Consider the following 12,979-nt stretch of genomic DNA (forward strand, 5'->3'; position numbering starts at 1 on the left):
CGATGGCGATCTTATTCGATTGCATATTTCGTCTTAGTTGGTGTTTGGTCGCGGGCGTGCACAGTGACAAGTGAAACCGACATTGCACCAAGACGAGATCCAGCATTCATATCGCGCGACGCATCAAAGCAAAAGACTGCGACAACAACTAAAGTTGATGGCTATCCAGTGTGCTTGGGCGCGCGACAAAGACATCGGACGTTCGGCGAATGGTCCCGAAGCGTTCGGACCAAAGCCCGCGTTCGGCGTTCGTCAAACTTGATGTGTAGTTCGAGATCCCCTTGTGTCGTTCGGTGAAAAGGCGTCGATATACCGTATTCTTACGACAGGCTCTATTGCACGCGATGGTTGTCGAGTGCATTCATTACATGGAAAAACGACAGAAATGGTAGGCTGCAAGACAAAGTGAAATTCCCTGTTGACGGTGATGCTACAAAAAACGATGTGTAGCAGGAAAAAGGACCAAAATCAGCCAGCGAGTTGAGGAGTTGCCGCACCTCGAGTCGCGCGATCGTTCTTCAAAGGAGTACTGTACTAGTACAGTACCTAGTTCGATGTAGACACTGTCGTTGGACGCTTCACATCCTCCTCAACAACGTACTACGTAGTAGTACGTAGATCCCATGAGCCAATCTTCAGTATTTTACAAGTACTATTGGCAAGGTCACGCTTCAGATTCGAGCCTTGCATCTACTGTATATGAGATTCACGACAACTCGTCCGTCACAAGGCCTTTCCGCTCTTGGCATTCTTTTGCAGCCACGGAATAAAGTACTTTGGTCGTCACATCGTTGCGTCTTGGAGACGTTTGAGATTGCATAGCAGCGACGATCGACGTTTGCAAGCGCACGCTCACTGTCGTTGCTCAGCTGCTCCACTGCGTATCCTTGCGGTGCCGCAACCTACTTGTGCCTAAAACCCGCGCCCAAAGCCGGGACGTCCAGTCGTGTCCAGTTTGAGAAACTCGGACGCACAATATTTCTCGTTGGATGGTACATTTTTGTAATGAAAACGCATTGCATTCTTGGATTCGCCAGATTCGGTCTTGTAATCGCGTTGCTGGGGATGTGCGATTGCATGGTTCTCAACCACTCTCGACCAAACATGTGGCAAGCGACTGAGAAGCAGCCACTTGGGCATACCACGTTACAACTTCAAGTTCACTCGTTGTTCAAGCGTCCTTTTTACGTGCAAACGGGCTCGATTAAACGCGTTCAACCCAACATGCCGGTAGCAGAACGCGACGATCGAGCGCAACAACGACCGTCCAAGTCATCCCGCTGTCGTCTTGCATATTCACCGCCCTCGACAAGTCCTCAAACATTACTCTCGAGCGCGCACAGCAAACGCTGTCTACGGTTCTTCGCTTGCTCGCGTCGTCCTCCAAAATGGTCCCGTCCACGACAGCACGAGTACACGGATACTACGTGTCCATAGGGATGTATACTGCGCATGCGTAGAGTACGGTGGGCTCGAATGCCTCTGCAGGTTGCCTCCGCATTGCTCGGGCCGTGAGTATGTACGTCTTGGCATGACACACAGTGTGAAGCGATCTGCAATTTTATATAAAACCTCGTTGAACGCAAGGTTTAAACCATTAAACCGCAATGCACGTCGCTCGTCGCACGTGCATCTGATTCCGTCCATGCGAGATTCGCACGTGTAGAAGCCTCTGCCACACCTCCTTTGCGGTCGAGAGGGTGCTGCGGTCGAAAGGGTGCAAATCGGACGCATGCCCACCGAGACGAGGCCGCTGCTGCAGCGCCGGGACGCGCCCGCGCACCTGTACCAGTACGACTAAAGCCTTGCGTCCCCGCCATTGTTCGGCCCTGATCGCGTCGCACGCTGGTTTGGGTGCCTTCAACCTAACGTACACGTTACCAATTCTCCAGATGTTGTCGGGTGGCTTGGCCCGCGCCAGGTGCTCCCTCCGGCTTCTACCGGTACGTTGGTCGTCGGCCAGCGTTTTTTTTGTCTGGAATCACTTTCCATTTCGGCAGCCATGGTCGCCATCTACCTCGCCTCGTTCGCGGCCCTTTTCGGGTTTGCGGCCGCCGAGTGCGCGCCGGGTGTCGGCGAGCGCGCGCCCACGGCCCACGTCCAAGTGCTCTCGTACAACGACGTGTACGAGATGAAGCCCGAGGCCGACGTGACGCAGTACGGCGTCCTTGTCGGCGGCCCCTCGCGTGTCATCCCGGTGGCCCAAAAGCTCCGCAAGAACTACGAGAACAACCTCGTCATTTTCGCCGGTGACACCATGTCGCCGTCGCTCTGGTCGGGTCAGTTCAAGGGTCTCCAGATGATCGAGGCCCACAACGCGATCAAGGTCGACTTCGCATGCCTCGGCAACCACGAGTTCGACTTTGGCATCGACGCGTTCCTGAACGCCTCGGCCGCCTCCAAGTTTCCGTGGCTCAACGTCAATGCATACGAGGTCGCCACCAAGCAGCTCCTTCGCGGAACCCAAAAGTACGCGACCAAGGAGTTCAACTCGGCGACGATGGGCAAGATGAAGGTCGGTGCGTTCGGCGTCATGTACGACATGCAGGATACGTCCAAGGGCATGTACTGGACGGACCCGATCGCGGCCTCCAAGGAGGCTGTCGAGTACCTCCGCAAGGTCGAGAAGGTCGACATGGTCATTGCGCTCACGCACCAGTTTCTGGACGACGACAACCGCTTCTCGCAGCAGGTCAAGGGCATCGATATGATTTACGGCGGCCACGACCACGCGGCGATGCTCCAGTCCAACTTTGGCACGACGTACCTCAAGTCGGACCTCAACTTCCGCAGCATTTGGATCTCGGACATCAAGTACTATGGCCCGGGCCGCGACACCAACAACAAGGCGACGACGCCGTTCACCAAGATGAGCCACAAGAACCTCCAGATCACAAGCGGCATGCCGGTGGATCCCGATTTCGAGGCCATTATCAAGACGTACGACGACAAGATCAGTGGCCTCTTCAAGCGCAAGGTCGGCTCGCTCTGCGCCGAAACGGACCTGCGCAAGAACCTCGTGCGGTTCGCCGAAGCGCCGATCGGCAACTTTTTGCGGATGCGTTCCAGGTCTACTACACCAAGGCGACGGTCGATGCTGCGATCATGAACGGCGGCGGTATCCGCACCGACAAGCTCTGGCCCGCGGACGACCTCACGCTCGGCGACCTCATCTCGTGGTCGCCGTTCGGTGACTCGATCGTCGTTATCAGCACGGACGGCGCGAGCTTCAAGAAGTTTATGAACTACAAGATGGTCGACTCGTGCGGCGACAAGATGGTGGCCGAGAACGGCCACTACTTCCACATGGCCGGCATGACGTGGACGTTCACGTGCAGCGGCAAGGGTGCGGGCGCGATCACGAGCCTCAAGTGGGACGGCAAGTCGCGCACGGGCGACGTCATGGACAGCGACAAGCTCAACCTCGCGCTCTCGACGTACATGAAGGGTCTCTTTGACCAGGCGGGCGGCGTGGCCAAGTGGATCGTCGACCCGAACGAGGCGACGCGCATCGAAGCCATCTTGGAGGCGTTCATCAAGAAGAACAACGACAGCGTCTGCCCCAAGCTCGAGGGCCGCAACAAGGTCGTCCCGCCCTCGTAAATACCTAGTCCTTTTTGAACCCTAGTAGACGATTTTCTTCGTTTTCAAAACAGTGTTTGTTCGCGTGTGATGCAGTGTTTGAGATGATCAGTACTGAATTGCTGCTGGGCCTGTCTGGCTCCGAGTGGGTAGCAGACTATGCTGCATCAAGGAGGCACGAATCATCCCAAGAGGAAATTTTCTGACAAAGTCAAGACGGCAAGAACCGAACAGACAAGACATTTCTCATACGTCCGTCGTACTAGCTCGCCTTCGAGCAGGTAGTATTATTACCTTGATCTACTTGGCCTTGAAAATGTGAACGTGCTTCGCGTTATCTTCGTTGTATGTAGAGACTAGCAAGCTCTTTCTTCTTCGTCATGCGCTCACTGGGTCGTGCGCAGGCGGCGACGCGGGGTGCGTCTTGTTCTTCTTTAGTCACCCGCGCGCGCTTGGTGAGGCCCATGACGACAAGCTCCGTAAATTTCTTCCAGGCGTCGCGATCGACGGCAAAGCTACGCAGCTTGAGAGACGCCGGCGACTGAGGCGGCGTCAACGACTGGAGGTCGCGGTGCAAGACAATTGGCAACGCGATCTTGGCACGGCCTACAAAAAGGGGCGCTTTGGACGCGGGAAAGAAGCGGGCGGCGGCAAATGTTGGCAGGGGCGTCGTCCTTCACGCCCAGCACGTGCTCTAGCAGGCGCCAGCGCTGGTGGGTAACGATCTCGCTCAGCGGGATACTGTTGCAGCGGTCGTAGAGCGCGACGTCGGCGAGCGTGTGCCGGTGAAAGATACCTAGAAGACGACGCAGCTGCCGGCGATGGAGGCTGTCAAGACCCATCAGACGCGTTGGCGTCAGGGCCCACGTGCCACCAAGCTTCTTGGTCGTGTGCCACGCCAGAGAGGCTGCGTGCGTCGGCGCATCAGCCTGCGTCGACCTGAATACCTTCGTTTCTTCCGTCTTGTCTTCATTCATCTTGAGTTCTAGAGGCCCACCGGGCGGACACGGATGGCGCGCCGCTTTGATCCTGGTCATGGCAGCAGCGTCGTGGCAGATGAAGTCCGAGTCATTGGCATCGGCGACCGTGTGGGCGAGGAGGTTGCCCGCTTCGCGGGGCGTCTGCGCGAGATCCTTGAGCGCGGCTTCAGATACACGATCCACTGCGCCAGCGATAACGAGAACTGCTTCGCCTTCTGAGAGTTGCGTGCCACTAGTCTGACACTAATAGATGATGTGTCCGTCGACGGAGACAATCGTATTGAATTGGTGTTATCACCGTATCAGTGTTTTCCTAGCCGACAAAAAGCGATTTTGGCTCATGGAATGGATGTCGGTGAGCTCACTTGCCCTCTCCTTCCAAGCTTGTACCCGACGGGGAATGCGCTTATCGAGATGATACCTATAAAGTTCGGCAACGCAAAATCGTGGTTTTGTTAGTCTCGTCAACTACGGACGGTAGCCTAGTGTAGTACGGTGCTCGATGCACCGTGGGAACGACTCGAATTAAACGAAATCGAGCTGCGGCCTTCGAGGTTGGGGCACACGACGCCTTCTTTGACCTTCGTGTAGGTCTCGAGGACGAGGTCGATGCGTGTCGCCTCGTTCGCGTCAATCACGTACTTGGCCGTGCTGTTGAGAGCGTCGTCAAAGAGACCCTTCATGTACGTTGAGAGGGACATGTTGACCGAGTCCGCATCCTTGATGTCGCCCGACTTGCCGTTCTTATTGTCGTCCCACTTGAGGCTCGTGATCGCACCCATGCCCTTACCGCTGCACTTGTACGTGACCTTGACACCGGAGATCTGCGGGTAAAACCCGTTCAACGCGGCAGTGCCTTGGTTGCACGTCGGCGCGAGCTGGCTGGCCAGAAACTTCTTGAAGCTCGCGCCATCCGTTGAGATGACCGCGATCATGTTGCCGAACGGCGACCACGAGATGAGATCGCCGAGCGAGAAGGGACCAGCCGGCCAGACCATGTCCGTGCGGATACCACCGGCGTTCATGTAGCCGACATCGACCGTGACCTTCTTGTAGTAGGCCTTGAACGCATCCGCAAAAAGTTGCCCATCGGAGCTTCTTGGGTGCGGAGAAGCTTGCTCGTCAAGTCTGTCGGTGCGCAGAGCGTGCCGACCTTGCGCTTGAAGAGCTCGTTGATCTTGGCATCGTATGTGGCGATGACCGCGTCGAACGCCGGGTCGGACGGCATCTCGTTTGTGATCTGGAGGTTCTTGTGGCTCATCTTGGTGAACGGCGCGTACTTGTTCTTGCCTTCGGTCAACGGGCCATAGTACTTGATGTCCGAGACCCAAATGCTGCGAAAGTTGAGGTCCGACTTGAGGTACGGAGTACCAAAGTTGGACTGGAGCATCGCCGTGTGGTCGTGGCCGCCGTAGATCATATCGATGCCCTTGACCTGCTGCGAGAAGCGGTTGTCGTCGTCCAGAAACTGGTGCGTGAGCGCAATGACCATGTCGACCTTCTCGACCTCGCGGAGGTACTTGACAGCGTCCTTGGACGCCGCGATCGGGTCCGTCCAGTACATGCCCGTGGTCGCATCCTGCATGTCGTACATGACGCCGAACGCGCCGATCTTGATCTTGCCCATCGTCGCCGAGTTGAACTCCTTGGTCGCGTACTTTTGGGTTCCGCGAAGGAGCTGCTTGGTGGCGACCTCGTATGCATTGATGTTGAGCCACGGAAACTTGGAGGCGGCCGAGACGTTCAGGAACGCGTCGATGCCAAAGTCAAACTCGTGGTTGCCGAGGCACGCGAAGTCGACGCCAATTGCGTTGTGGGCCTCAATCATCTGGAGACCCTTGAACTGACCCGACCAGAGCGACGGCGACATGGTGTCACCGGCGAAAATGATGAGACTGTTGGCAAAGTTCTTGCGGAGCTTTTGGGCCACCGGGATGACACGCGAGGGGCCACCGACGAGGACACCGTACTGCGCAGCGTCGCTCTCGTTCTTCATCTCGTACACGTCGTTGTACGAGAGCACTTGGAAGTGGGCTGTGGGCGCGCGCGCCGTACCGCAGTCGCCGACGACGGCCGTGGCGGTCGCACCGAGAAGCAGCAAGAGCTTGGAGATGGTCGCCACCATGTGAGCGGAGAGGATCCTATCGGAAAATGAAACACTCAGGTTCGTCAAACTGTGATGGGTTCGGTTGCCGATGGGCCACAACGGCACGTGCGCCTGGAACCCTACGCCTGGAACCCTACCCCTCGTCTGCGTACGGTAACCAGGGTTACTGCATTCTTGTTTGGAGTCGAATCGTTGGCCCACTTTGCTTTTCTGCGCCAATCACGACCCGGGACTCTCTGGCGACAGTTCGTGAGTATCCCATCGCTTTGGCAATGTCGCCGAGCAGGCTCTGCACTGACCCTATCGATGCCCATCGAAATGATGTGCTTTTTGCTGCAACGACAAGAGGAGCTGACCAAGGCGAGCGTGCGCCTGCGTTGTAGTGTAGCCGAGACCCCTCCAAACCGGCTCTGCAAACCTGCTCGCTCACGCGGTTTGCAGCATCGCGCTTTGATGCGGCGGTGCTTGGTAGAAAAGTGTTGCTGCCGTTCGAGTGCGATCACATACCAGCGCAAAAAATCGTTCGCACAATCCAACGCAGACAGTCAACGCATTACACATCTGATCGTCTAAAAAGGATCCAAAGTCCTATCCAACGCTGGTGCAACCAAGGCCCTTGGATGCAACTGTCGTACGTACAGTGTAGTGTACTGAGGAGACGCCAAGAGGATTAATGTCTTGGGCTAAAGAAGACTACTACATGTAGTAGGTTCTGGATCCGAAGCGCCCCAAGCTCCACTTCGTGTCGATGGAGCTTGAAGAGTAGCGTTCACACACTCGCATAGGTGCAGTGGCTCGATGACGCCTCGCCGCGTCATGGCAGCACTGCTCTCCACTGCATCGAAGTCTCCGTCTCTTCAGACGCAGCTACCAGACGCCAAAAGTGAAATTCGCGAGCCAGAAAAACAGCGCCAGAGACGTTGCCAGGGCGATGGCAAGGTTGGCAACGCTTGCACTTGGGCACGGATTGTGCATGGATTGAAGATCCCATCGATGCGCAAGTCGAATCCAATTGACCAGATGTTCACCTGATAGAACGCCAGATCTCGTGGTCAGCAAGCACGCTGGCGTCACACGCCGAGCATATGTAGCACTGACCCGAATACAGTCGCTGAAGGTACTCACTCACTCGCACGTGCACTTCTGCGACTGTCGGCTACTAGCACTGGGTCACTTTCCAAAACGATGGCCAAGTGGACGTTCATCACCGCGCTGGCGTCGTCGCTCGCTCTCCACGCTGCTGTGGCCCAGACGCCGTGCACCGACATGGACCCGTTCGAGATCTACGAGACGACGCCGTGCGGCAGCAACCCGACGCCCGCACCGGTGACGTCGATCCTCTCGTTCTGCGCCTACAACCGCCAAGCGCTCTCCGAGTACTACGGCGACATCTACTCGGACGTGCTTCGCAGCAACAAGAACGAGCAGTTCGTCTACAACCCGTCGGCCATGACGCTCGTGTCCGAGTCCAACGGCCAGTGCCTCGACGCGTACCGGGACGACAGCGGCGCGTACCAGCTCCACACGTACAAGTGCATGGAGGGCAATGGCAACCAAAAGTGGGTCTATAACACCAACGCGCGCCGCATCGAGCACGGCACGCACCAAGGCCTCTGCGTCGTCGGTGGCTCGGCAGGCACCAAGGCGCGCGTCGAGCCGTGCAGCCAGAACCTTCTTCAGTACTTTAGCGACTGCAAGAGCCCGTCGAGCGTGAGCATCCACCTCCAGACGTGCTACACCAACTCGTGGCTCTCCGAGTACGACACAGGCCTCTACGCCGACGCGCTCCGCAACAACGTAAACGAAAAGTTTGCGTACGACCCCGTCGCGCAGACGCTGCAAGTCGGCAGCAACGGCCAGTGCCTCGACGCCTTCTCGACCGGCAACGGCAAGTTCGGTCTCCACACTTACGCGTGCGATGCGACGAACGCGAACCAGAAGTGGGTGCTCCAAGACAAGCTGGTCAAGCACGCGACGCACCCCAACTTGTGCCTCGATGCAGACCCGACCGACAGCGGCCACAAGGTGCAGGTCTGGGACTGCACGGAGTACAACAAGAACCAGTGCTGGAACATTTTGCGTGTCTAAAAACACCCACCATGCGTGGGCAACCTTAATCGTCTGCGTTGGTGGACTTGCGGCTGTAAACGTCTTGTGTGTTTCTGCGTTGCACGGGATTGTGTTGTGCGAAGGAGCGGACCAGGTGTTGAAGAGGCGAGATCGTAGTGTCAGCTCGAATATCTCGTTACTAATACATGATCGAGAAAACATTATCTGGAGGGAGCTGCATTGAAAGACTACTGTATTGAAAGGACCTCTTTAACCCTTTGGGGAAGTGGGAAATGGATGGATCTGGCACCCCCGGCCGCGTCTCATTTTTGTAGAGTGCTGGTCAAATAGATACCAAGAATGATGGTCTAGATCCCGAACCCGCCTCCGGACCACTCGACCTAAATCGTCTCTGTGACCCGCTGTCGTTCAGTGATGAGATAGCCGCCCAATATCAGGACGCCTAGATGTCGGCACAATGACCTTATTTTCATCGTGACCAGACGCTTTGACAATGATTCCGAGCCAAAAACCACGTCCAAAACCTTCAAACCTCGACGTCTGGGACGACTACCGCATAAATTGTGGGGAACAAACAAACGTGACTAATAAAAGCGAAGAAATGAAGCAGAGAAGATCGACTTTCGAAAGACATCCCATCGTCCCGTCGTCCATCGCCATGTCCTTCGAAAGTTGATATTTTATCGCCGGCAGATACTCTCTGCCTCACGCCGGCGCGGTCATTTTCAGGAGAATTCTACGCTTTTCTTTTGCTGTCAACGCCGTTGTCGCCATCGTGTCATGACTTGGCGGGCAATGCAGCCAATATGAACTCTCTGGTGTGCGCTAGAGGGCTATACATTGCACGGACACACATTATTCTCAATTCAGGATCAAAACCAAGGCTTTCAATAGAAAGAATGAGAATTGAATCTTGCGGTATGTGTTGGGTGCCATCTGCTGACACACTCTTAAAAAGGGAACTAAAAACAGCGCAATTTGCTCAAATATTTGCAAGAACCCCGTAATTGAGTGTTAAGTGGATCTGATTGGCCTCTAAGAAGGGAACAAAGGCGTTGTGATTGGCTGGTTTGCGAGTTGACCGGGTTTTGAAAATATAGGAGGCCAAATGTGTTTTTTTATTAAATTCGCCTCCAGGAGAGATGTTCAACGCTTGAACACTCTTCTGTCCATCGCGTCAATGTAGGAACCAAATTTGACTTTCCGCTCGACAAGTTCGAGGTGCTTGCTTTGGCGCAGCCACAGGACGCATCGCGCGTCCGGCGTCTCGTGCTCTCAACCAAATTGCCCATTGGAACGGTGGCGAGATATGCGTGCGATAAGAGACATATATGGTAATATGCAGTTGCTGGTCCAGCTCCAGCTGACGCAGATGCCACGTCAGCCGCCTCGGCAACGTCGATTGTGCAGTCATATTTGCTACCACATCAGGATGTTGATGTGTGCTGTGCTCTCAGCGATGCTCCTAATTGCGGTCGCGACGGGTCTCCAGACGCCAACGTACCCGCGCTTCCTCGACGCCACGCTCAACACGATCCTCACCAAGGTGGTTGCGACGGCCGGCGGCCGCGTCGTGCCGGCGGATCGCAGCAGCACTTTGTGACGCTAAGACACATTAACGCACGAGCTTCGGACGTTGAACGTGTGCTTAAGCCTCGCCAACGATACCAACCTCGCCAACGATACCAGCCTCACCAACGATACCAGCCTCGCGCTGTCGCCCTGCACAGCCCACCGCCGCCAGACGTGGACGATTGACGGCCCCGATAGCCGCATCTCGAACCGCGCCGAGCCGACGTGGACTTTGACAACACGGTGCGCGCGGCTCATTGCACGTCGCACGTCGAGGGCCCGTACCAAAATGTCTTTTTCAGCGCGGAAAACATCGTCTTGGCGACCGACGACGATGCGCATGTGGTCCGTACGCGCGATGCGAGCGTCGTCGTCGAGGTGCGGACGCCGAACGACCCGCGCCTCATACGTCCTTAAAGATTGTCACCGCAGCATGCATCCAATGTAGAGTGATCTGGCGTAGCCTTTTCCAATCGACGGTTGTCGATTCATTTGTGCACCCCGGTGTGATGCGTTGCGAAGCTGTCGGTGCGGGTTCCGAGCGAAATTTGTAGTTGGGCATGCCACGCTAGGTGGTGTGGAACAGAGTCGTACGAGAACAGTCGTTGATAGAACGCAGTGTTGACCAAGGACGATTCTACCAGGTTGACGAGGGCCGGTTGAATTGGTCTCGACACTCCTACAGACAACCAGAGTGGCTCGAACCGCAGCGACCAGTCATATCACGAAGCACCGATGGCCACGGACAAAGACTGCAGCCGCTACATGCATCCAATATGGAAAGATTGGGAGCAGCCCTTTTGCATCGACGCTTCAGGTTTAACACGTTCATTTCACAAAAACGCGCATTTTTACCGCTGTCGTCGCCCAGGATTGCGATAAATCGCCCGCACAGCAGTGGTGGTACGAAGCCAAGCAACTAACCAACACGGCGACGCCCGGCCACTGCCTCACGCTGGACGGCGCATCGCACATCGCTCTATGTGAGCAGCTTCCGTCGCAGCGTCTGTACTACGAGATATTCGACATGTTCCCGGCCTCGTCCGTACTCTCCGCCGCCCTGTGATCTCGTGGGGGCCGACGCGTTAAGCAGGATGCAGCGAGCTAGCAGATCTGGTCCTAGCTGTTCCAGCTTCCTCCGACAACGCAGGAGAAACTGTATGGTAATACAAAGTGTCGTCTTGCAAGCGAGAAGAGCTTAAAAGGACGCGTTCGAGGGCCAGCGCGGGAACGGGATGACGTCGCGGATGTTCTCGATGCCCGTGACGAAGCGCACGAGGCGCTCAAAGCCGCAGCCAAAGCCGGCGTGCGGCACCGTACCGTAGCGGCGGAGGTCGCAGTACCAGCCGTACTCGGCCGGGTCGTGGCCCGTGGCCTCCTTGATGCGCGCTTCGAGGACGTCGAGGCGCTCTTCGCGCTGCGAGCCGCCAATGATCTCGCCAATCTTGGGCACGAGGACGTCGGCGGCCGCGTCGCGGATGTTCTCGATGCCCGTGCGCATGTAGAAGGCCTTGATCTCCTCAGCCAAAGCCGGCGTGCGGCACCGTGCCGTAGCGGCGGAGGTCGCAGTACCAGCCGTACTCGGCCGGGTCGTGGCCCGTGGCCTCCTTGATGCGCGCTTCGAGGACGTCGAGGCGCTCTTCGCGCTGCGAGCCGCCAATGATCTCGCCAATCTTGGGCACGAGGACGTCGGCGGCCGCGACCGTCTTGCCGTCGTCGTTCAAGCGCATGTAGAAGGCCTTGATCTCCTTGGGGTAGTTGTACAGCACGACCGGCTTCTTGTAGATCTGCTCCGTGATGAAGCGCTCGTGCTCCGAGCCGAGGTCGTCGCCCCACTTGGGCTTCTTCTCAAACTTGCCCTTCTTGAGGTTCTCCGGCTTGTTGATGAGCTCGATCGCGTCCGTGTACGAGAGACGCACAAACGGCGACGCGATCGTCGACTGGAGGCGCTCGAGGAGACCCTTCTCGACGTTCTTATCAAAGAACGCGAGGTCCTCGGCGCAGTTGTCGAGCGCGTACTGCGCGCAGTACTTGAGGTAGTCTTCTGCGAGGTCAATGTCGTCGCTGAGGTCCGCGAACGCAATTTCGGGCTCGATCATCCAAAACTCGGCGAGGTGGCGCGCCGTGTTGGAGTTCTCAGCACGGAACGTCGGGCCAAAAGTGTAGCAGTCCGAGAGCGCGCAGCAGTGCGTCTCGACGTTCAACTGACCAGAGACCGTGAGGTACGACGGCTTGCCGAAGAAGTCCTTGGAGAAGTCGATCGCCTTGTTGTCGGCCGTCTTGGGCACGTTGCCGTCCTTGACGTGGTTGAAGAGCGTCGTGACCGCAAACATCTCGCCCGCGCCTTCGCAGTCCGACGCCGTGATGAGCGGCGTGTGGATGTAGAGGAAGCCGCGCTCGTTGAAGAACAAGTGCGTCGCCTGGGCCATCGCGTTACGGACGCGCATCGCCGCCGAGTGGATGTTGGAGCGCGGGCGCAGATGCGCATGCTCGCGCAAATGCTCGAGCGTGTGGCGCTTCTTCGAGAGCGCGTACGTCGAGGGATCCGCGACGTCGCCGTAGAGCGTCACTTCCGTGGCCTTGACCTCAATGAGCTGGCCCTTGGCCGGGCTCTCGACCACGTTGCCGACGACGCAAAAGCTCGCGCCAGTGCCGCCCGAGTTGATGA

The 12,979-nt window shown here is 56.9% G+C and overlaps 3 protein-coding genes across 3 annotated transcripts in view; 1 reads left to right on the plus strand and 2 right to left on the minus strand.

Annotated features, from left to right (window-relative positions):
* Positions 1–2,002: 2,002 nt before the first annotated feature.
* On the plus strand, positions 2,003–3,603 carry SPRG_19993 (hypothetical protein; the record flags this gene model as incomplete). Its single annotated transcript, XM_012345133.1, has 2 exons — positions 2,003–3,019; positions 3,070–3,603. 2 exons carry the CDS (start codon positions 2,003–2,005, stop codon positions 3,601–3,603), a joined length of 1,551 nt encoding a protein of 516 aa, XP_012200523.1.
* Positions 3,604–4,097: 494 nt separating this feature from the next.
* On the minus strand, positions 4,098–6,687 carry SPRG_19994 (hypothetical protein; the record flags this gene model as incomplete). The annotated part of the gene is made up of 3 exons (XM_012345134.1): positions 4,098–4,726; positions 5,071–5,623; positions 5,716–6,687. 3 exons carry the CDS (start codon positions 6,685–6,687, stop codon positions 4,098–4,100), a joined length of 2,154 nt encoding a protein of 717 aa, XP_012200524.1.
* Positions 6,688–11,509: 4,822 nt separating this feature from the next.
* The window catches only part of SPRG_19995 (asparaginyl-tRNA synthetase), a gene marked incomplete at both ends in the record, with an annotated part of 1,694 nt that continues 224 nt past the window's right edge, over positions 11,510–12,979 (minus strand). The window contains 2 exons of the mRNA XM_012345135.1: positions 11,510–11,830; positions 11,856–12,923. Of these exons, the coding sequence (XP_012200525.1) occupies positions 11,510–11,830; positions 11,856–12,923 (1,389 nt within the window). The remainder of the gene's footprint in view (positions 11,831–11,855; positions 12,924–12,979) is intronic.

The sequence above is a fragment of the Saprolegnia parasitica genome (assembly GCF_000151545.1).
Source record: "Saprolegnia parasitica CBS 223.65 unplaced genomic scaffold supercont2.21, whole genome shotgun sequence".
In the NCBI taxonomy this organism is placed as follows: domain Eukaryota; phylum Oomycota; class Saprolegniomycetes; order Saprolegniales; family Saprolegniaceae; genus Saprolegnia; species Saprolegnia parasitica.